Here is a 24,217-nt window from a genome sequence, read left to right as displayed (position 1 = left end):
GAAGTTTTTGTTATTTAATGTGAGAAACTGTCAAACCCTGTGGACAGCAGATACCAAAGGACCCAAAACAAACCTCCAGACACAGTCAGCAATATTTAAACTGGAATAAGCAGTCAACCAGAAACCAGGCGGTGCAGTCTCCGCTAACAGAATAAAGCAACAGCTGCAGCCTGATGTGATCATTTTTATTTTGCTTCAGATGGTGTTCATGGTTGGGTTTGTGTTTGACGCTCATCCATGGAAGAAGGCTGCACTTAGGGAGGGCAGCTGGTGGGATTATCCTGATGGCAGTGGTTGTGATTAAACAGGAACCCGACCACCCATCCCATCTCTGACCCGGAACAACAATTATGTCTGAAGGAATGAGGAATGATCCAGGATCCTCTCTCCGCTTCCTGGACAACCCACTGTGGTCCACGGAGACCCAACCACGCAGCCCAGAGACTCTCATTGAGACTGTCGGGGACATCAGAGTGGAAGGAAATACACGTTTTCAGTGGTAGTCGCATTGATTTTGTGTGAACGAAGCTTTTGGAAGACCTCAGTCTCTTCCAGCTGGTGAAGGTCAGAGAAGGAAGTTTTCTAAGGAATTCATTCGACTCAGTGAAATATTTCAGTAAGAAAATAAGTCTTTTTTTTACTCAACACTAAACAGCCAACATTAGCCTGAGGATCCAGGCCCAGATAATGTGGACATCCCATAATGCATCACATTGCTTTAACAGCATTTAGTTCTTCATTTCCTTTTCAACCTCATTCCCTTTGCCCTTGTCCCGGTTGGTCCATCTACTCATCTTCCTCCCCGCTGTGAGGTAGAGGAGCTGCCGCTTCAGCCTCATCTGCAGACTCACATTCTAGAAGACGAGTAAACAAGCAGGTAAACAACAGAGTCCATTAGAACACTAAAATAGACTGAAACCCACCTGAGGAAGACTCTCCATCTTCCCCATGACCATTCTGTGGAGGGCATCGCTGTAGATGTTGGTGTCCTGGCCGGGATCATCCTCCATCATGTACAGCTCTCCGCCGTGCACGTCGGATGTGTTCACCTGGTTGGAGAGATGCATGAGCGGAGCGGGCTGATATCGGTTTCTGTCGTGGAAAATGTCTCCGTAAGATGGATGGGTCCATCACGCTCCACTGGTCAGCCAGAACTTAGTGCATCCACACGGAGGAGTGTAACACACGCAGGGGGAAGGTGTGTGTGTGTGTGTGTGCGCGTGTGTGTGTGTGTCACCTGGAAGTCTCTAGGGTTGAAGCCCAGCCACAGCGTGTATCTGTAATCCCAGCTGCGTAGAGAGTAGCCCATCACCTTTATGTCTTTGAGATCGGGGAGGTCGGAGTTCTCCTGAAACCAGAACAGAGAACGTCTCAGCAGAGCTGACGAGTTAATGTCAGGCTGTTGCATCCACACATTAACCCACAGCAGATGGAGCACTCATGAATATTTTCATTTGAAGCCGGCCTGCTTGAAGGTGGCAGCTCGAGTGCGAGCAGACGGGAGCAGGTCAAAGAGTGGCAGGTACAGACGGGCGTGCCAAAAGCTGACCTTTACTGATTTTCACATTTTAGTGAAAGTTAATCAGGTCAGTGAAAGTCAGATTTGCCTCGAGTCCTGAAACACACAACTACAGACGTTGTACCTTTAGGCAGCGATGAACTCGGGCGGTAACAGGACATTGCCTCCAGACACTAAAGTCCTTAGAAGAAGTCCAACAAACTCCAAGGTTGGGTTTGACGCTTCCATTTAAATGCAAGTCAGTTTGTTTATATAGCAACAAGCATCGTGTGAAGACACTTCACTAACAATCCAACTGGACCCGTTTAACAGTGCACCCTCCTTATGCCAATTTGAAGTTTCCTATGCAACGAAACCCAGCAGAATGAATCGAGTCACTGACTTGTGTCAGAGACTTTACAGCAATCCCCATTCTAAGCAAGCATGTAGCGACAGTGGAGAAGAAAACTCCCCGTTAACGAGAAAAACCTCCGGAGGATTCTGGACCAGTGTGAGCAGCCATCCCGACTCGCCTTTGGAGCACTGAGCTGTTCTAATCTACATGTGTGATGTGGATTTAAACGGAGGCGTTTTTTACCTTCATGGCAAAAAAAAAAAATAGAAAACATGAGGAAAGTGACAAAATTTAGAGAAACTACCAAATTAAAAGCCTTGAATGACTAAACTAAACCTAAACAAACACTTAATTAGCCTTAATAATGCTAGCCTAAGACACATGTTGAGGAAAAAATGCTCATTTTGTGAAAAGGTCCTGATCGTGAGAAGTTTGGCAAGCCAGTTTATCATATAATAGCTGGACTGTAATTTCAGTTAAAACAGGCCTATTTCACGGCACATAGACTAGAAGCACAGGCATGATCAGTAGAGCTATGCAGCATGATGGGATACATTAAATGACAAAGTTTAAACAGCTAATTTTTGATATATTTTAATTATTTCTTTTTATATCTTGGAGTTGCTAGAATGAGATTATGGAGATATTTGTTCCAGCGATCCCTGCGTCACACAGCTGGAAGCATGTGGAAGTGAGACCTGAAACCCTAACAGGACTACACATCTCTATTGCCGCTCTTCCAACAGCACTCCTCGGCGTGTCTCCAACGGGTGCGGTCCAGTTGGACCAGATTTTCCCAACAACACAGATCCATATTTTCCCCAAACTTTTCAGTGCCTGCTTCAATTTACATATCACCTTGCACTACTCTTGTGACAGGTACAGATCACCTTGCTTGTGCGTGAGAAAGAGGGGGAGGAGACATGTTACAGTGAGCTGAGGAGAAGAGGTGGGCTGGAGGTATCTGGCAGTTACACATTTCACACAAATTAAAATGACCATTTTCAGTCATTTCTCCAGAGCGCAATCAAATAAAAACACATGAAAGGTGACGACAGATAGGAAATGAGCGAGTGTCGAGGCTGGAAAATAGTTTAAATGACGCGTTCACGTGTTCATCACAGCTGTTTTGCGTAATTTGCGTCTGTACGTGTCCTAAAATAAACTAGATGCATTCGTAAAGCTGCAATATGCAAGAAACCAGTAGGGGAGTTGACGAAACAAGCCAAACTGGTAACACTGTCTGGTTTACCGGTCTTTCGTCCCATCTGCGATATTGCTGCGGTCATAACCCGATCTCTTCTATTGACGCCATGTTTGTTTTGGTTGTATCCACAAACGCACGGCTCAACTTTGTCAACCGTACTTGTGCACAGATCTGTGCTTAGGAACTAACATGCGCATTGTGTGGCATTCTTCATTTTGTGCTTAGGTGTGAAAATGTTCCTAAACATAAGAAAACCTCAGACCACGCGTACGAACAGCACCTGGTGGTAGAACAGGGGAAACGCAACACTGAACGTCTCAGTCGTCCACACATGATCCTCACCCACTAATTATTTTACCCAGTACATAATTATTGTGCTGGAAAAAAAAGCTGCGTCACATAATTGGCGCTAAAACCTGTAAAAGACACCTGTGACCGACAAGCATGGCTGATCTTGTGTTATTGGGAGGATTTAGCAGAGACTCTGGGGGGGACGCTCTGTGAGCGCTCTGATCCGACTCCTAAAGGAGGTCCTTCTGGAGCTATGCTGTGATCTGGGACCCACCGCAGAGGGACAGATAAACCACACTAATCCGATTCCAGTCCACTTTCTATTTTAGAACTATGAGAACGCCCCCAGAACCCCCTCTGCTCCCCGATCATACACGCCGCGTTGCCAAGGTAACCAGAGTGAATGACAGCTCAGAAGAGTCTGCACACAGGTTTTCTAAATAAAACTAACTTCAAACAGAACGACTCCTTAAATGGAAATGACAACCCGTTCCTCCACCAGTAATCATTCTATTTTTTATCTCTGACGGGGACCTCTCCTCCGTCCCGACCGCATTCATAACTTCTACAACTTGTCTAGCTCCTTTGAACTTGACAGCCAGTGCCTCGATCTCGCTGTCAATAAAGTTTTTTTTCCCCACAGGAAATACCCAGGGAATCCCCACATTAGCCGAGGATGTGGTGTGACCAAATCTGGTTCACTGAGGGCACTTCTGCATGTAAACAATCGTGATTGGACACGAGCGCCTAGGTACGCACAGGTGGGATTTATCATCAGACGATTGCAGAGGAACTTGCGAGAGGCCACCGCACATCCCACGAATCTGGATTTAGGAAGGAATATAGGAATAGTTCTACGAACGTTTGAAGCCCCAGGACTCTATCCGGTCCGAGTTCCCTACGGTGCCCCCTAGGGGAACACTCTAGTACTACATGCAGTGCCGTAAGTGTGTGAACAAAGATGCCGCCTGTGTCAACACGAGGTTAAAAAGCAAGTGTATTCCTTGCCTTAGCTTCAATTCTGCTAGCTCTTTCTCCTGAAAGCAGATCAGAAATTAAAGAGAAAATAGACTAAGAAGAAATGCTGCCTCCTTTTTTAAAAGTACTTTTTGTTGAGCCAAATATCTGGCCTGTGATTAGCAAAATGTTGAGTAAATCAAAAATATCTTGGTTTTAGGAATGCTACATTAAATATCTGAAATTGGAGTTGAGATTTGAAGTCTAAAATAGACATGAACAAAAATAATAAATAAAATTGTTTATTATAGCCAGCCAATAAACTTGAGGTTGACTTGAGCTTTGTAACCATCACTGCATCTCTGACATCGTAACCATCATAAACAGAGATCTTACCGTTAGTGAAACAAATGCTTAGAAAGAGATTTTTCCATTAACTGCCATCATCAAACAGCAGGTAGGTCAATGACATGATAGTGAAAGATTAGGCTTCACCATGGACCTTGAATCGCCTCAACCTACCTGTGGGGTATCAGCGGGGCGAGGGTACTGACTGAAAGCTATAAGCTCTGGGTTCTTTCCTCTTTCTTTGTACCGAAAGGTGCGAGCCAGGTTGTCTCCTTCTGTACACAGCTCCACCTGGACGACGGAAACAGACCAGGAGAGAGTCAGATGGGTCACGTTTGTACTTTAAGAGCGATATGAATACACCATATTGCTTGAGTAGTCACTGTGACTAAAATAAGCCCCAGAGATGAGAGTCTGCAGCTGCACAAGCAGCTCCGTGAGGGCATGAGTCCACATTAGCTCCTACTACAGCCGAAAATGTGTCAGGGTGTGTGGTGTAAACATACAACACACCTAGATGTTAGGATCCACTTTATTATGCATGATGTAAATAGCCAAGCTCCAAAACCCGTTTTGTTATCTGTGGTCTTTGAGCATCGGTCTAAAGAAACTACAGAGCGTCAGGAACAGGTCGGAGCTTGGACTTAAAATTAATACTGGAACCAACCACTAGGGACGGTTTCGCTTAGGATAACTTCTGTTATTGCGTTCCTCTGTCTAGTTAGAATACCGTATTTTCTGGACTATAAGCCACTACTTTTTTCTCACGCCTTGAACCACGCGGCTTATAATGAGGTGCGGCTTTACTGAAGATCTTCCTTCACCTGCCACTAGGGGGCGCTTTAGCAGGAAGTGAAACAGGTGGAAGTCGAAAGTGGAAATGGAAGAAAGTGCTCATTTTAATTTAGCACATGCAAGCAGCCGGCACGACGAAGAATTTTTTTCAAATCCACACCCCCTCATCATGGTAACTACACGTGTGAGTTCATATGATGCCACATTTAAGTTGAAGGCCATCGATCTGGCAGTAAAGGAGGGAAACAGTGCTGCCGCACGTAAGCTTGGCATGAATGAATCCACGGTTCGGCGCTGGAGACGGCAGCGGGAAGAACTCATTCAAGCCAGCTTCACCCGGGGATGACGACAGCGACACGGACAGCGACACCGGCATCGCCACAGAAACGGTACGTGACGAAGCTCTTCTGAGGCTGTTCAACTCCGACACTGGAGAAGAGGACTTTAGTGGCTTTAGAGCGCAGGAGGAAGATGAGAGCGAAGGACTTCTTCTGGTAGGCAAGTGTGTTTTATTACTAACCAGGCATGTTTTGTGTGCAGTTTTTATTTCTGATCATCCAGGGCTTATTCATGCTGCGTCAGCGCTGTTCTTTTCTTCTAAACATGCAGATTACCGGTAATAACGTGTCAGTTGTTTTTATTTTATAGCCATCCAGAAATATGAATGCTATCAGCACTAACCCGTATTTAAAATTCGTTTTGTTGAATTAAAACAACGAAAAACCTCCGTGTAGCGTCTCTGTCTAATTATCTGATGTTATGGCCGTACATGGGCTGTGCGCCGGAGACCTGCATGTGGCTGCTGCACCGCGGCTTGTGTATGAGTGCGGCGTGTGTGTGTGTGTGTGTGTGTGTGTAGAAAACCTTTTTTTTGTTGGTGCGGCTTATATTGAGGTGCGCTCTATAGTCCGGAAATTACGGTACGTGTCAATCATTTTACATTTAGCATGTTATTTTTCTGGTGAAAGTTCAGCTGCTGCTGATAAAAATGGACCAAATCTAATCATGTAAAGTGTGTTTTGACAGGAGAATTCAGCTGATATTGCTACAATTACTGTTTGACAAAGCAAATTCATAATAAGTAATTTGACAGTAATCTATCCAACAGTTAAAGCCTCCGTCTCTCCTCTACAGGTCAGCCAAGGAGAGCAACATCCATGAAGCAGCATCTAAAGCTGTCTAGCTGAACCGCTCAGCTCTAAAGAAAAGAAAGCTGCTGAAACCCTCTTAATGTGGGACAGTCGCATCGAATCCCATCTGCCGATACCTGGAGGGAAACATCAGGACAGTATTCAGGTGCTCCGAGGCCAGACATGTAGGAGACGGTCGGGAAGACGTCCACCAGCTCCACCATGTTCCGTACAACTCTGTTATCTGAGGGCACCAAGGGTTTTATACAGTCAGGAACTTTGATCTGATCCTTTTAGGTAAGGCGTTTCAGAAATTGTACTTAAATTTCATCACTATTGCACCACTTTCTGTTGAAGTAAAAACTATCCTGAGGCTAAATATCAAAGTGCATCTCCATTTAAATACTCTTCTTTCAAGCTCTCCTTACACATCACTGCATTAAAGTTAAATGACCTCATTATTAAAGGTTTTAACAGGGTTCTTACGGCCCTCCCCAAAAATGGCTCACCCTTGTTCAACCCCACATGTAAATTACCACAAATCTGTGTTTATTAGCCATCTTACAGTCAAAGCTCTGCTCTGATTGGCTGAAAACATCAATAAAGGGGAAGGTCGACTCCCACAGCCAGTTATGGTAGGTGGTGACACCAGGAACAAACATGATGAGAGGAACACGTGTCGCCACGTCAAAGTTGGAGTATTTAGCCCATTCCCCGTGCTCGCCTAACGACCAACCTGCATACGGACAGGAAACACAGAATTAACAAAGAAAAACCTGAACATCCTGGGATTTATATGCAGTCGGTCCGTTTCACTTCACACATAATCCTGATCACAGCAGGGTGGAGTCAAAGCAAGCGTTGATAAAGGAAACAAAGCGCTTCAGTTTTCCATCACTAAACTCAGAGGATGGGATAAGCTTGCTGTTACAACACTGCCATCTGGTGGTCAGAAGCAAGACAGCAGGTTGTTTCAGGGCTTGGTTTTCATCAAGTTTGCTGCTTCACCATCTTCAGACCTTTTTTCAGATGTTTCGATGGTAACTGAAGTAAAATTAGAAGCCGTTGGTCCTATTAGACCTCCGTAGTTCACCCTGACTGGTCATCGCTCAGCTTCTGCTCCACATCCTGACTGATGGAGCTCATTCCACATCATCAGTGTCTGGAGTTTGCCAGATATTTGGGTTTTTTATTTGTCCTCCTGCCTCTGGAGGACTCACCCCAAGTGCTCAGTGGGATTAATCTCAGTGGGACAGGATCTCTCCTGTCTTAGCTTCCCTACATTGGCTACCTGTTAAATTCAGAATAGATTTTAAGATCCTTCTTCTCACATATAAAGCTCTTAATAATCAAGCTCCATCATACATCAGTGATCTGATTGTTCCATACGTTCCTAACCGAGCACTTCGCTCTCAGACTGCAGGTCTACTGGTGGTTCCCAGAATATCTAAACGGATGGGATGGGAGGCAGATCTTTTAGTTATCAGGCTCCTCTCCAGTGGAACCAGCTCCCAGCTTTAGTCCGTGAGGCAGACACCTTGTCTACTTTTAAGAATAGGCTTAAAACATTTTTATTTGATAGGGCCTATGGTTAAAATCTGATGTTAGCCTAGATCTGGACAAGTGGGGGAGTAGAGGGAGGTGGAGTGTACAGTCGGTAAAGACGACTCTCCCTTGCCCTGCCTCCAACATGCCTCCATCTAAATAGGATAGATTATCCAGAGTTATCTCTGTAGTTATGCTGCTATAGGCTTAGACTGCTGGAGGACACACTGACCACTTTTCACACTCTACTGCTTTCTTCTACAGTCTGCTCTTTAACTGTATTATTTCCTGCTATTTCAGCTGTTAACTTTATTTTCTCTCTAAGTGTTTTTCTCCCCAGAAGAAGCTACGGTGATGTTCTGCTAAGCTGTGGTGGCCTCATGGAGGGGGCCATCGTCTAGCACACTGCTGCTAACCACTTAAACATTCTCCCTCTCCTGATAATAACTTTTTGCTTTCCTTGACATTGGATGTGCTACTACTAGTTTACCCGTTTAATTATAGATCCACTAGGATAAATACAATAAAGTTTATCTTTCACCAAACAGAATATTTACTAAGAAATAACAATGTAACTATAGACACATTACTTTGTCGTGTGTGTGTGTGCGCGTGCGTGCGTGCGTGCGTTCGTGTGTGTGTGTGTGTGTGTGTGTGTGTGTGTGTGCTCCATCTTCTCCATCCCCAGTGAGTCGTGGAGGATGGCTGCTTATACTGAGCCAGGATCTTCTGGAGGTTTCTTCCTGTTAAAAGTTAAAAGAGTTTTCCTCTCCACTGTCGCTGCATGCTTGCTTAGTATGAGGATTGCTGTATAGTCACCGACACTAGTCAGTGACTTGATGCAATTTACTGGATTCCTTATATAGGAAACATTATTTCTGATTGGCTTAATGAACTGACCTGAATTGGAATGTTTATTATGTGAAGGTCCTTGAGACGACTCTTGTCGTGATTTGGCGCTTTATAGATAAACTTGAATTGAATTGAATTAAGGTCTGAGGAGTTTCCTGGACCTGAACCTAACATATGGATGTACTTTATTTTTCTGGCCTGGTGCTCCACCATGCTTGAGAAGACGTTCATCACTAAACTGTTGTTGGATGGTTGGAGGAGTTCCTCATGGAGGATGTTTAGCATGGCGCGGTATAGAGCTCTGGGAGTTGACATCACTTCTCCCGGCATGCAACAGTTCAAATCGAAACGGCACCATATTGGCAGGCAGAAGCCCGCAGCTGGACTATTTGTTATTGTCAGAAAACTCAATCAAACGGGAAATATGGTAGATTCCTGTTGTGCCCCAGGATGCAGAACAGACACGGACAACATAAGGAATGAGCCATCTACAGGATTCCCCAAGATCCGGAGCGCCGCAAACATTGGATCATTGTAATAAAACGCGCTAGTGACCGGGCGAAAATGAAGCTGTGGGATCCCGAGTGTAAAGGTTTTGGCTTATGCAGCGACCGCTTCATATCAGGTACTTAAACCAACGTTTCCTCAACTGTGTATGGTATTTATTTTAAATGCTTTTGTTACGATTCTTAGTGGGCTTCCTAAACTTATTTTGGCGGGGCTTTTTCCGTCTTATTACTCATAGCAACAAGTAAACATCACGTAAAACGTTGCCTCGTGAGTTCTGCGTGCTGCCGTTTACGTGTTTTATGATGACAGCAATTAACCGGCTAAGCTGTGTTTCATTTTTAAGCAATGGTTGATCAGTTGTCAGATCACACTTAAAAAGCACTTTGGATTGCTATTATCTGTCTCACCGAGACTACTTACGTGTAAATCTGTTATTTGTCCGTCCATCCATCCATTTTCATCCGCGTATCCGGAGTCGGGTTGCGGGGGCAGCAGCGTGACTTCCCTCTCCCCAGCCGCCGGAGCCAGCTCCTCCGGGTAAATCCCAGGGGTTCCCCGGTCAGGTCCGGTGTTGTGCCGGTAAGAAGTCCGCTCCGACAGCTTCTGGCGTTTTTAAAAAGTATCCCAGGGGCACGGTAAGGGTCGGAGATGTTTAGTCTATTTAATTTCTGACTATATAAAACGATTTCTTCTGTTTTAAAGTGTGAAGTAAACTCCGACGAAGTAAAATCCAAGCGGATCCCGTTCATGTTCATGGTTACATCAGTGTTTGTTTACCTTTTTTGCATGCCAAAATGGCGTCCACTAACAGAGTCACGTGGGGTCCGGAGCTCTATGGGGGCCAAATTTAAGACTACTGCCCAGCAGCAGGAGGCTATATAAATTCTGAAGCAAACTACTGATCTGATTAATGATAAGCTGGCGCTGCTTACTGAGAAATAGCACCTTTACCGGCGTCATTACACGTCATTATACGCTAGGGACTAGCAGCCCTCGGCTGGTCATTGACTGGTTCACACACTCCCTCTGCTTTCTATTAGCATGGATAGGCTAGAGTTAGCACGGACGGGCTGGTGTTAGCATTGGAGAGGCTAGCCTTAGCGTGCCTAGGCTGGCCACTAGCTGGATTTCCTACTTCCTCGATGGACCATTAGCATGGATAGGCTGGAGTTAGCATTGTAGAGGCTAGCCATTAGCATGTCTCGTAGAGTCACTTACTCTTCTAGATACTAGGGGCTGCATGGCTTAATTGTTTTTTAAGTCGACAGTCAAGTAATGAAAATCTATTCGACTTTGACTAGTCGTTGATGACATCATACACCTGAAGCGGCACGAGGAGGGGGGGGGGGGTTGATTGGTTCGCTGGAGTTTTTGACAATTAAAATTGCGCCCACATTTTCAAAGTTAAACACATTTCTTTTAACAACGGTAGTTCCTGCTTCAGCCCTCTCCCCCCTCCCCCTGCTTCAGCCCTCTCCCCCCTCCCCCTGCGCAGCGGCCGCAAACTCACTGATGCTCCTGCAGCCTCTCAGAGTTCCTGCTGCTCTAAACATTAAAATAATTATTTCAGTTTCTGTTCCTCACTTCTGATGACCTTCAATGGTGTCTGTTTGTTGCAACCAGCAGGTACAAAAACTAACTTGTTTTTATTTGACTATTTTTCTGTCCTGCCTGTTTATTATCTTCCTGCATCTCCTCTCAGTCCTAAAGAGAAACTGCTACCTGGGTTCATATATATTCACCTGATGAGTTATGCAGTTCTAAAAAAATCTACCGACCGCAAAAACGGCAGTGCGCGCTGCTCGCCGACCGTGTTAGTGAGGTGCGTCACCGGAGGACAAAACAGGTGATGCGCCCCGCTCCACAGCAGCGAAACGCATCAGGCACAAATAAAAGACAGAAAACATAAAAGGAAATGAGCCGACATGAACGATCGCGTGTTAAATTAGTTTCTGAGGTGGCGACACCTGATTTGATAATGTTACTGTGGCCGTGCTCAGGACGCAGATGTCTGGAGCGTGTCAACGATCACAGCTCTGCATGCGCAAGCTGGTTAAGGTTAGGATGGGGGTGAGGGGAAGGTTAAATTGCAAGAGGGAAAAGGTCCCAATTTGGTTAAATGTCCGTTTTATGGCGGGTGTCAGTACAGAAGCTCTGGCAGAGCGCGTCGCCTCCGCCTCCCGACACGCAGGAGCTTGTCACTTGCTGTCTTTTCTGTGGACTGCATCTTGCCGGTCATTATCACGTGACAGCGACTAGTCGATGATAAAAAGTCACTACAGAGCGGTGAAGTCGACTAGTCGACTAGTTCATACAACCCCTGCTAGATACTTTTTTTTTTACTTTTATTAAACGGATGACATACTATGAGACCGATCACAGTTGTTCCCTTGACAGAACGCGTTGTTATGGGCTCGACACACGGGAGGCGATCTGCGTAGCGGCCAGCGGCAAAGCAGTCTACGCGTTCTGTTCCATGGCGAAATCGAAACCTCCGTTGTTTTGATTGGCTGTGTCAGGTTGGAGGGAATTAAGGTTATTTAAGTGGTTCAGAGTTAATAAAGCGGTAGATATGATGTTTCACAAGGTGCTGCTAGAGTTATGTGTAATCTTACTTCTGATTTTACTATAAAACATAATAATAATCAACTTCTCCATGTTTGCTCGGAGATGTGCGGAGCATCCTGTCCGCTCATTGGTCAGTGAATGAAACCTCCGTTGATTGGTCCTCGTCCGAGCGACAGCGATGAAAAGTTGAAAATGTTTCAACTTTCTGGGATCGCGTCGCTGGGTCGTACGTGCACGACACGTGCACGAGTGCAAACTTTCACACGCACGTTTTTCGCGTTTCGCTTGGTAGGAGGGAGACCCGCGATTATCGCTTTGTCGCGCATGTCTCATTGAAAATGAATGGAGGAGAGGCGATGTCGCCTCCCGTGTGTCGAGCCCATTATACACATTAACTTTAAGCATATTGTAAAGCCGACAGCCTGTTGGCATTGATTAGGTGCTGCGTTAACTCCATTCTGCTCTTAATTACAGGTTGATGGTGTTTTATTTTAATAGAGTTTGGTTTTCTTGCACATATCAGAGAAAAAGCCAGAGCTAACTAGTTTGTACTTTTCATCTTTGGATTTTAAATCCTTTGTATTGAATTACAGGTTAATAATTATTTAAATTGTCATGTTATCTTTATTAAAACTATATAATATGTACAAAAACCCCCACACATCTAATAGAGTAAGTGACTCTCCGAGACATGCTAATGGCTAGCCTCTCCGAAGCTAACACCAGCCTATCCATGCTAATGGTCCATCGAGGGGGAAGGAAATCCAGCTAGTGGCCAGCCTAGGCACGCTAAGGCTAGCCTCTCCAATGCTAACACCAGCCCGTCCAGGCTAAAGCTAGCCTATCCATGCTAATAGACAGCAGAGGGAGTGTGAGAACCAGTCAATGACCAGCCGAGGGTTGCTAGTCCCTAGCGTGTCTAGTAGTAACGCCGGTAAAGGTGCTATTTCTCAATAAGCAGCGCCAGCTTATCATTAATCAGATCAGTAGTTTGCTTCAGAATTTATATAGCCTCCTGCTGCTGGACAGTAGTCTTAAATTTGGCCCCCATACCGCGCCATAGTTTAGGTCCCATTTTTTTATAGGTGTTTTTTTTAGGCTAAACTGTGAGTGAGTCAACTTCCTTGACTGAGAAGCTCGACTTTCTTGGCCCAGAAGCCTTTTCTTCCCAAATGATATGTTGGAAAAATGGGGTTTGGGAATTAAATTAGTTTTCATGGCAACAAGAGACTTGGAATAAATTATAATCCATTTTAAAGGGACTCTAAGGAAGTGTGACGGCCAAAACATGTATAGAAATAATAAATGTCTTCTTCATACATTCTCCTGCAATGCCCTGGTCCTGTAGAATGAGCCCTGGCATTTTACTGCGATTGTCGGTTTTTCTGTAAAATCACGAGAGCTGCTCGGGTCGAGCAGGCTGCTTCATGCGCGTTCACGCTCAGGCATCGCCCGTAGCATTTGCTATCCGTAGCTTTAGCAGCAGAGTGAGGTAGTGCCACTTTGTCGCTGTTCCTAACGCCTAGTGACAAAGCTAGCTACATTTCTGAGGACCCTTAGCTACTTTCTGTAGAACTTTCTTCTAGATATTTCCTGCTAATTAGCAACAAAATAGCCATTTTCACTCCGAACCGTTCTTTGCTTTGACGTCGTTTCAGCTGTCATCAAGGATATAAATGTTACAGATACAATGAATGCCACTGGTGCTTTAGCTTACCTTGTAAGATGTCTGACTCTCATGCAGAAAACCTGGGTTCGATTCAGAGTGTGAACATAGCTTGTTATTTGGAGTTTCTTTTTTACATTAATGGTATATTTTTTACAGTAAGATGCCCACATTTTTATTTCGAGACTCGCCGAACGGCAATGAATTCACAGATAAAAAGATGTGGGTTCAACTTTCATTTTGGAACAATTTTTCAAGCAAGGGAAGGGAATGATCCGAGCGTGCAGGAGGACTGACCCATCATAAACCTTTGGTTCTGTACTTTTCTCTTCAGCACGGCCGACAAATTATTTATTTAATTAGCTGTGTGTTCTCTTGATAATCCAGAGTTTATGCAAACTATCATAAACACTGAGACAGCAAACTTTGAGACAGTTAATATCCGAGTTGTTTTCTAAACCGGACATCCTGCTTAAGCTCTGGAGTTTAGCGAGTCAGACGTCTACCAACCGTGATCAGAGGTAAACACCACCATCGTGCTGTCTGTCAGGCTGAGATCATCGAGTGTGCTGAGGAGTCTCCCAACCTGAGCATCCATGTAAGACACAGCAGCGTAATAGTGCTGACGAATACGGAGCTGGAAGACACACAGCGTCATGGTTAGGCTTTTCATCTGAAGAAGGGGATGTCATCAGAACTGCAGCTGGGTCACACCTGGAAGTCGTCAGGAATTCGTCCATAGGGAAAGCTGACGTTGAGTTTTTGTACGTCATCCCTTTTTCTCACATCAGTCCAGGGGTTGTAGGCCACAGGGGGGAGGAGCTTAGGAACATCTGGATCAGGGGCCAGAATTATTTTATCCAGAGGGTACAGGCTCAGGTACTCCTGAAACAAACATTTCAAAGGCTGTGATAAAAAAGGTGTTTCAAGTCCGTTTACCTTCTCAGTGGCCTAGTGGTAGAGCGTCCGTCCTGGGACTGGGAGATCGGGGTTCAAGCACTGGTTGAGTCATACCAAAGAAAAACAGTGAAATAACATCTCTGCGTTTGACCCATCCCTGTGGGGAGTGTTGTGCTGCAGCGGAGGTTGCGCTTGGGAACTATTTGGTGGCCTAACCCCCCAATCCAACCCCTTAAAGCCGAGTGTCAAGCAGGGAGACATTGGGTCCCATTTATTAAGGTCTTTGGTATGATCTGACAGGAATTTGAACCGCAGCCCCTTTCACGCTAGCATCGGCTCTGCATGGTCTGGATAGCATAGAGTGTCTACTAGGGATGTGTATCCGGTACGGATAAAGCATTTTTGACGAATATGAGCATGATACAAGTAAACCTCGTAAATATCTGTAATCGTGCTGAAGGAAAATCCTCATTGGGTAACTGACTGTCTTCACGCTCTGTGATTGGCCAGTCACATAGAGCGCCCGCCCCTCCCTACACACAAACTGCAGCTGGCCGGGAGCGCAGTCCGTCCGTCTCATCCACACAGACAGTACGGATCTCGCTGTGACTGCTTCACTGTTGCTCACGTTTCTTCGGTTTTCTTCAGCTCGCCTCTTTTTAGGTTGAATATTTAAAGTTACTTTTTTCTTAACTTACATGGTGCGTTTGGCAAGACAGAGCTGACGTGCTGTGTCTCTACCTCCGCTTGGGGTTCTTTATTTGTTTAACTCCATCTCTCTCCCTCTCTCACACACACACACCTTAATCAACATTGTTTTGTTTAACTTTGTGTGGGAAAATGCCAAGAATGTTTATTTGACAGTGTGAGCGTCCTGTCACAATGTCCCGATTGATCATGCGCCCTGGCTACTTGGCCAGTGGGATGTCCCTTTGGCTGACTGGTTAGAGCGTATGACTCTCACCCGGGAGTCCGGGGATCGAATCCCACCCGGGCCCTAGTTTATCCACCTTGCCACATTTAGAAAAAAATCAGTTTAATCAAATTAAAGTTAAAAAATATGTATAAAGTTGTGTCTGGTTCTAGTATTTCACATGTCCTAGTTCCTACTGCACTAGTTCAGATGTATTAATCCATGCACTTAATTATTAATGTTCTGATTTTATTGAAACACTTGTTCTGTAATAGTTTCTTTACTATTGTGATCAAAAATATTTAATCTCAATTCTGAGGCTGCTCTGTAAATAGTTTTCAAATAAACAATACACATAGCAACTTCTGATCAACCCATATCAATTTCAGACGTAAAATAATATATTGATGTAAACCACGCCCACTTCCGGTTAAACCACGCCCACGTCCGGGTCATGCCACGCCCATTCCAAGTACAGATACAGATACAGATGGTGGTGCACTCGCTCATCCCTAGTGTCTACAGTACCATAGCCTGCCTCTTTCTGGGTAACCGGGCCGTTTTCCAGCCCTCTTCCTCAGGTGGTCTGCTTCAGACTGACCAGGGCCAGCACACCCACTGCTGACTGATAAGCCGGCTCAAATTCACACCTTCCATTAGGGAAGCCTCCGATTGGTGGGTAGAATCAGCCCACCTGGGCTGATTACCTGGGAGCTGAGAACTTCTGACAGCATTCCTAAGCAAGGATGTGTGGAATCAACTGGGGCTGACTGGGGCTATCCGGGCGGTGTGGAGCCGATGCTAGCGTGTCCAGGGCGGACGCTCTACCACTAGGCCACTGAGAAGGCAAGAAGGGCAGCTGAGAAAAGCATCCGATGCTAAACTACGCCAAGCCTAATATGTATGGAATCTAATATATTTGGCTTTTTTACAATGTTCCATGTCATCAGTGACACGTATACTAATATTTACACATCAACAAGTCCCACAAGAGTTCCATAAATAATGAAACAAAAAGTCATCTAATTGCCCTTGTGGTTACAGAAATATACTTTCTCAATTAACCGCTGATACTGGTTTAGTGACAGTCCCAGTTCAAGTTCTTTATACATTTGAGCTCTCACTTATGAACATTTATTCATATCTAAACTGTTTCTATCTATTAATAAATCTGTACTTTTGACTAAAGGACCAACACAGAATCTCCCACATCAAAGTACTGATTCTGAGTCAGATCTTAACATCCAAGCTCCACGGTTTTTTCTCCCACTTCCTCTAATCTGCCGCCAACACCCATCACCTCCTTCCGGTGTCTGCTTTATTCCAAGGTATGCACATTTAGTTTTTTTTATTTAATGCAACACTTGACAATAACTTCCACTTTCTCACTCCACGTGCTCAGCTGCACTAGGGCCAACAACAGGCTCCTCGTTTATTTGGCTGAAAACAAACTGAATTATGTAGAAATCTGCAGTGCGAGACCGCTGGTTTGGTGCTTTTCACAAACACAATCAGAACAATTGTTGCAGCCAGTTAAATGAAGCCAATGAGACATGAGGTGAAGACTTCTAGTTTATCACTCTGGTCACACCTCCATAAAACACCAACAGGCCAAAATTATTGATTTGGGAACAAGGAGCAAAATGTTGCTGTGATGTTGACAGAACTTAGAAGGAAATTCTGTTTAATTCCATTTTTGTGGCATTATTAAGTCATTAAGCTCATATTAGTTCATGAGTTGCTCAGAATGGATTATTTAACCCTTTCTGGGCCACGTCTGCCATTATTGTCCCTTTATGTTATTGAAATATACTAAAAGAAACCTGAAAACACACAGATGACTGAATCAAAAGTCAGAAATATAATTGTTGCCTTTTCTTAATGAGGACATTAAAATTGATTTCAGATCTTTTAAAGTGGGTTTTCCTTCTTAGCTGTGTTAGGTGGCTCTTTGAACAACCTCAGTTTGAAGAAATGGTTCCAATTGAACAAAGCGAAGCCAAAGAAATGGTTTTTTCAGTCTGAAAAGTCAAGTTCACTCATATTTTAATAAATTAGCAGTGGTCTCTAGTAGGAACGAATGTCTTGCAAGTCGTTCTCTGGGGAAAACGATACACCAGTGCGCCCGTTTGAAGGCGTAGAAGGCCCAATCCCAAAATTCGCACTTCCACACTCGCGCCCTGCACGATCCCGCTCAGGGGTGCGAGTGCACAAGGTGTCCCGATTCTCAAGTGCAGAAGTTGATCACACACCTTTTGCACCCTTGATCCACACATCGCCCAAGTCTGCACTGATGTGGACTTGGGCGATGTGTATTACCCACAATCCACTGCTGCAGGAGAAAAGGTTCAAGTGCCTTTGTAGTTCTAAAAGGACAGATTTTCAAATTAAAGCAGTTCATTGTAGGATGATTAATTAATGTTCTGAATGTTTTAGACAAAGTAGCATTTAATGTAAATTTACTTTAAAAAACCAACGACCAGCATCTCCCCGTCCCAATTCGGCAGGTATGTACACACGTGTATACTACACACTCAAAGCCTTACTGCGCACTTCCTCCAAGTGCACCTCACAGAGGACCGTAGAGCGCAGTGCGAGTGTTGGGACTGGGCCGAAGTCAGCGGGAGGAGAAAGTAGCTACAGACGACAAGATCTGGAGTCTTATTTCCCGATATTTGGGCATCTCTCCTCTGATTGGATAACAGCAACGTGACTCTACCACTGACTCCATTTGCTCTGCAACGTTGATGTTTTATCTCCACAAATACCAAAAGCCTGAAGGAGCTCTGCTTGGTTGTAGAGTTGCTAATGCTAACAGTTAGCTTCTACTAGCCGAGATGATCCGTTTCCTGGGTGCTGAACCAACTAACAGCTTTCTCTACAGTGAGCTAAGATGGGTGAGTCCATGAATGATAAGTGACAGTGTGACGTAGATCTGTCAGGATTTTCTAACCCTAGAGTTTCACCGCCGATTTTCTATTAGAGGAGGAGATTGGTGCAGGAGACTATTTTCATGTTCAGCCTGCATGAACGACTCAGTGACTGATCATTTTTAAAAGTAAGTAAAAAGTTGTTTCTCTTTAAAATATAAACTCTTATCCCAAAATGTTCATAAATGTATGCAGACAATGGATTTTACATTCTTAGCCACGGACCGAGTCGTTATAACTGCAGTGAATAAAAACATCTGACGTGTGTGTGTGTGTGTGTGTGTGTGTGTGTGTGTGTGTGTGTGTGTGTGTGTGTTTCTTGTACGACATGATTTTAGCTTTGTTCTCATCACACTGTTGGTTTAACATCATCCTCTGTGTTTTCTATTCAGCCAATCAGAAATGTGCTTTAGTCGAGTTGATGTAAATCTGACAGGAGTGGAACGATGCTCGGGACAGATGGGTAAAACGTTTCTGTCCAAGTAAATCCCTGAAAAATGTGCTAGAATTCAGATTTAAAGCAGGTTTCCATATAAGACAGTGGAAGCCACAGATGTTCGAGAGCATTTGAAAGAATGTGTTAAGATGAGCTGCAGACTTCTGTAGCTCTACACACACACACACACACACCTAACTGATCCAACACTAATATAAAGATGGGAGCCTGCTGAGCATCAGTCTTCTCCAGCTGCCGAACACGTTTGTGATCGATGACATCACCATGGGCTGTGGCTCATCTGTTTGAGGACACCAAGTGTCTCAGAGAAGATGTTCCCCATACAACTTCCTGCTTCTAATTTATTTAACCTGGCCACATCTGGCATGCACCTCCGTTTCTGTACACACACAATCATACCACTAACCCAGCTTTTACCCAAAACACATCCAGTCCTCGTCTTACAGGCCCTTAAAAAGTCTTGACGTAGACCCGTGTACCTGCGGGATCCTGAAGGGTATGTGGGGTTTGTGAAAGCCAACAGCCAAGAAGAAAGGAGCTCCATCGACGGCCCTGCTCTTCAGTAACCTCACTGCCTCGTCTGCACTCTCCAGGTCAGGCAGAGTTCCTCCAGGCTGCTCACTGACGTTCACGGCACACAGCAGGTTGGCGTGGAGGTCACCATCCTTCCCTTTACACATCTGGAAACCAGATTTGTAACACAAAGTTACGTTTATGCACGAGCTCACTTTGATTTGACCTCCTAAGTGTCTCATCCAACCGTGTACTTTTGGAGTCAACCAGTTCAAGATGGCTGCCACAGCTAAAGGAAGTTAGAAAAAAAACAAAGATGGGGATAACTTAGTCCATTTTTGTGAGCGCAGAGTGTGAGTGATGCAGTCTGTAAAATAAGTTATTTTTTTCTCCATGTAACTGTCCATCAGTTAAGTAATCAGAGTACCAGAAACAAGCCCCTCAGATTCACGCTCACAGGTGCAGTGTTACAGCTTTATGGAAGAAACCGTCTCACCAGAACGGCTGTTAGTGAACATTGTTTTTTTATTCTGTGAAATTTTGTATAAGAAATTTTGTACTTACTTGTTATTATTTATTATTTATTTGTTTGACATTTTTGCTTATTTAATAATTTTTTTATTTAATATTTTCATTATTTCTTTCTTTTACTTATTTTTCACAGCACTAATTTCATCAGCAAACATTCAACTGCAGAGTGACCAGCATCTCCCTGCAGATGAGGGAAATTCAACAGCAAATGAGGCGACCTCCTGGTGACCCAAGCCAAAGCAAATGGGTCGACCCTGTTCTAGGTTACGGAACGCAGAGTAATCCCTTGGGCCTGCACCTGCCAATGACATCACACTACACGATTGGCTGGGCGTTGGCGTGTTGAGGTGCAAGACTGTGGTGGCTCTAAACCAACTGTGGGAGTTAAGTTACTACGTAATACACTCGGGTAGCCAGATCTGTGTGGTTGTAGTTTTTACAGGATGTAGTTTTTCTATGTCGTCTCTGTCTGGCAGAGGAGTTAAGATGGGCATCAGTTTTGACTCACGTTTAAAAACTGGTTTTCTACCAGCATCCTCTTGTTCTCCCGGCACAGTTTCCATGTGGAGATTCTGAACAGATAATTAAAGAGCAAGTCATCCCCTACCAGAGTATTACTCCGCTCCCACTTCCTGTTTGAAAAATGTAGCAAATGCTGTTGCCTAACAGACCGACACACACACACACACACACACACACACACACACACACACACACACACACACACACACACACACACACACACACACACACACACACACACACACACACACACACACACACACACACACACACACACACACACACATCATATGGTACCAGCTAAAGTTCTAGTGTACCTCTTAGCCAATAGCGATGGCAGATTTAAATTCAAATGCAGAGCAGAGTTTTTACCTGTCAACGGCACAACACTGACAGTTTTAGGCAGAAAAGTTAAATTTGAACTAAGATGCACTAAAGTGCTAAACTATTGACTACAGGTGTCTGCAGCACGATTAGACACGCATTTATATAGTTTATCAGAAAAAAAAAGTTGATTTGGGGGTGACTTGCTCTTTCAGTCATGGTTTCTTTGGCACACTGCCAACGTACAAACTAGAGACAACTTTCTTTAAAACACACATGTCTTCTCATGAATGATCCTGTGAATGAACTCATTTTCAACGCTTCAGAAAGAAAGCGGCATGACCCGTTACTGCTACAGCCCAGAGCCCCCCAATCCCCTCCTCACCCAGGGCCTGCTGCCACCTGTTGGTGAGGCACGGTACTTTCGGCCCCTCTCCTCCATTTTCACTGCATTCATGGCTGATCAGAAAGACTAAATATGTCACACCGGCATTACTTCTACTAGCAAGGCTTTAGAAGGCCAGCATGTGTAGCTCATGTGGAATGAAACATTTGTGATATAAACGGACATCAGTGAGTGTGTGTGGCGCAGTAGCATCACCGCCTCACCTCCTGCTTCTGCCACCTATTTGAACAGGAAACACATTCATTCAGCTATTTTGAACAGAAACATGTTGAAATCATACAGAAAAATTATGTACAAATCAGTCACATACATTTTCTGTTACGTCACTGTTACCTGATGTCCACATGTCACCGTTCTAGTCCTACCTTTTGATTCTCAAACCTAAAGGAAGCTGGGTGATATGCAGGGATGGACCAGCTGTAGGGGTAGTCGTCAGAGTGATTCGAGGCGATTCCTAAAGGCAGAAGATGTCAGACACATGAGTGGTCCTAACGGATGGCTTGTACCCGATTTGCCACCATCATCATCATTTTTCTGCAAACACGTTATTTAACCTCACCTGGATGGAAAACCTTCCCCACTGACATGGTAGTGTAGCCGTGAGACTTAAAGTGCTGCGGCAGAGTCGTGTAGTTCCCAGAATGGACTCTCCAGTAGGACTTAAAGTCATACAGCCTGGTTGTGTCTGGTCTGCGACTTGTTAGCATGGATGTGCGACTGGGAGCACACACGGCTTGCTGAGAAAAAGGAACACACACACACACACACCAACACCATCTGTCCAGAACATTAAAGTGGAAGTGTGTAGTTTCCTGGCACTAGGGGGCAGTACATATATTTCAGGTAGTTTTACACCATATCGCCGTGACTGTCGCTGGGTAAATGTTCCCACCTTTGGAGCCGAAGGCCTGCGACCTCGGCGTGTCTCCTCAGACTTTGGTTGTCCTTCACTTAATTCCATCGAGAGAATACAACGCCAGTTATAGTTTCCGGATCTGCTCGGGGTCCTGCGCCTGCCGATCACGTCGCACTACGGCAACACCACTCGGCCAAAATATATTGCATCCCTTTTTTATTTTTAGTTATTTCACATAGATTTTGGAAAGAGTTTAGCAGTTTTGTTCTTAAATGTGTGTTTCTTGCTGCCAAAATGTTTTTGGACGACTAATTTGTTAATAAAACACAATATTGTCGTTTTTTTAAAGAATGTGAAACTACATTAATCCACCAATAGACTGTGCCAGAAAGCACAGCAGTTCTTATTTGTATTCATTTTTAAATGTATTTACAATTATTTTTACCCTTGGCAAAATAAACATACGTCTCAAAAAATGTTTGCATTTTTATACAGGACTACAATTACATATTTGTCTTGACCAATCAGAATCTTCTGTGTCAACGTGCCAACTTTTCCAAACGTGGTGTGACCTCATGGGAAGGCACAGGACCGCGAGTTGGCTCATGAAAAACATGGCGCCCCCAGAGACTTAAATCTGCAGCCTATGTATTTTAGGGTTAGGCTAACCCTATCATTACAGTATATTATCCACAGATTAAAGCTAAAAACTACACTTTGTCACTTTAACCTAGAAGCTGACCTGAGCATACGCATTCAGGAAAACTTGGCTTTTTGATGCCAGCTGGTCAATGTTGGGCGACTTCACCAGGGGGTCTCCATAGCAACCCAGTGATGTTCGCAAATCATCAGCCACGATGAAAAGGACATTTTTTCTCCCTAAGAAACAAACACAGACTGATTTACTCAAATGTAAAAGTTGAACAGAATCATTTCATTTTGCTAGTAGGTGTAAAATATTATCATACAGATAAAGGGAATTTGCTTGTTGGTTAAAACAATCATAAATATGTACAGAAGTTATATTTAACACACGATCCCAACAGCAGGCGGCAGAGCTTGCTTTAAAAAAGTGAACGGAATTTAAAAACCCAACAGGAATCTGCGGGTTTCACTTCACTCAAGCTAATAGTTTATAATACTTTGGGGAATAAAACTCAGACTCGACTCAGAAAGAAAATCATCACAAAATGAGTAAATTAGATTAGCAGCTAGCACGAGACACTAAACAAACGGACCAATGGCTTATTAAAGCTAACGTCAGCTAACGAGGTTACAGTATATTCACTTAGAGCTTCGCCTAACATAACAATATTAGCTAATAACATTCAGGTACATTATTATCCTCAGGTATTAAACTTTTTACCTGTCCACGAACCAGCTGCTGCAGTCAGAGTGGAGAGGAGACAGAGGAGAAGACACTGGTGGACAGCTGTCATCGTTTCTTCGTCACACTCAACACCTAAAATCACTAAAAACCAAAATAAAACTCCTCTGGTGTTTAAATAACTTCCTGTTAATGCGGCACCAAAATGATGCTGTTTCATTAGTCAATATTACTGTAGTCCCGCCCCAAAGACCTGATCTGATTGGATACAAGAAACGTCAATCAGAGTCCACAGGTTTCTGGCAGCCCTCAATCCACTCCACAGTGAAAGGTTCCCAGGTTGGCAGCCCTGGAGAATCTTTCTGGAAAAACAAATACTCTGTTTGATAAAACCATGTTGTTGTAACTCGCTTACAAGAACAAGAAGCTTAATGTTTTCTATTAACAAGTATGTAGACTAACAGAATACAGCTTTTAATTTGAAACACAAAACGGATATACTCCGAGTTGTCCACTTAGTGGAGGGGAAAAAAGTGAGCGATGTCTCACTCCACACTTAAGTTACTTTAATGAAAAATATTTTTATTTCTGGTCAATGTCTACCAAAATATAATATAAAACATTTGTGAATCAATTTGTATGGTATATATATATATATATATATATATATATATATATATATATATATATATATATATATATATATATATATATATATATATACAGAGAGAGAGGGAGAGAGAGAGAGAGAGAGAGAGAGAGATATGTATGTTATATGTGTGTGTGTCTGAGTAAACCAAATAAATTCATAAACAT

General features: G+C 44.0%; 1 protein-coding gene across 3 annotated transcripts; it reads right to left on the bottom strand.

The window, feature by feature from the left end:
- On the bottom strand, nucleotides 1-23,727 carry ids (iduronate 2-sulfatase). Of its 3 annotated transcripts, none has more exons than XR_011520832.1 (13): nucleotides 23,441-23,727; nucleotides 22,817-22,953; nucleotides 21,778-21,955; nucleotides 21,584-21,672; nucleotides 19,402-19,602; nucleotides 14,437-14,607; nucleotides 14,233-14,359; nucleotides 7,147-7,317; nucleotides 6,719-6,825; nucleotides 4,831-4,947; nucleotides 1,238-1,348; nucleotides 924-1,092; nucleotides 1-854 (listed from the first exon to the last, which is right to left on the bottom strand). XR_011520832.1 is itself a non-coding variant. In XM_015954529.3 (13 exons), the coding sequence occupies exons 1-13, from the start codon at nucleotides 23,619-23,621 to the stop codon at nucleotides 729-731; spliced, it is 1,842 nt and encodes a 613-aa protein (XP_015810015.2). In that variant the 5' UTR covers nucleotides 23,622-23,727; the 3' UTR covers nucleotides 1-728. The 3 variants fall into 3 exon arrangements, 2 of the variants coding, with proteins under 2 accessions (XP_015810015.2, XP_070408247.1); XM_015954529.3 differs by having other exon boundaries at nucleotides 924-1,049; XM_070552146.1 differs by lacking the exons at nucleotides 1-854; nucleotides 924-1,092; nucleotides 1,238-1,348; ... (1 more) ...; nucleotides 6,719-6,825; nucleotides 7,147-7,317 and adding an exon at nucleotides 9,921-10,091.
- Nucleotides 23,728-24,217: the final 490 nt, after the last annotated feature.

Source organism: Nothobranchius furzeri, chromosome 1, assembly GCF_043380555.1.
Source record: "Nothobranchius furzeri strain GRZ-AD chromosome 1, NfurGRZ-RIMD1, whole genome shotgun sequence".
NCBI lineage: Eukaryota > Metazoa > Chordata > Actinopteri > Cyprinodontiformes > Nothobranchiidae > Nothobranchius > Nothobranchius furzeri.
Note: the sequence above shows the minus strand (reverse complement) of the source record. Positions and strands in the feature narration are given on the sequence as shown.

Excerpts from the sequence above, each read along its gene's own strand:
- ids (XM_015954529.3), bottom strand. The coding sequence starts at position 23,621 with ATGAAACAGCATCATTTTGGTGCCGCATTAACAGGAAGTTATTTAAAC. Across the intron at positions 21,956-22,816 it reads TCCTGAATGCGTATGCTCAG|CAAGCCGTGTGTGCTCCCAG; the intron begins GTCAGCTTCTAG and ends CCTTTTTCTCAG. Across the intron at positions 6,826-7,146 it reads ATCAGAGCAGAGCTTTGACT|ATAACAGAGTTGTACGGAAC; the intron begins GTAAGATGGCTA and ends TGGTGCCCTCAG.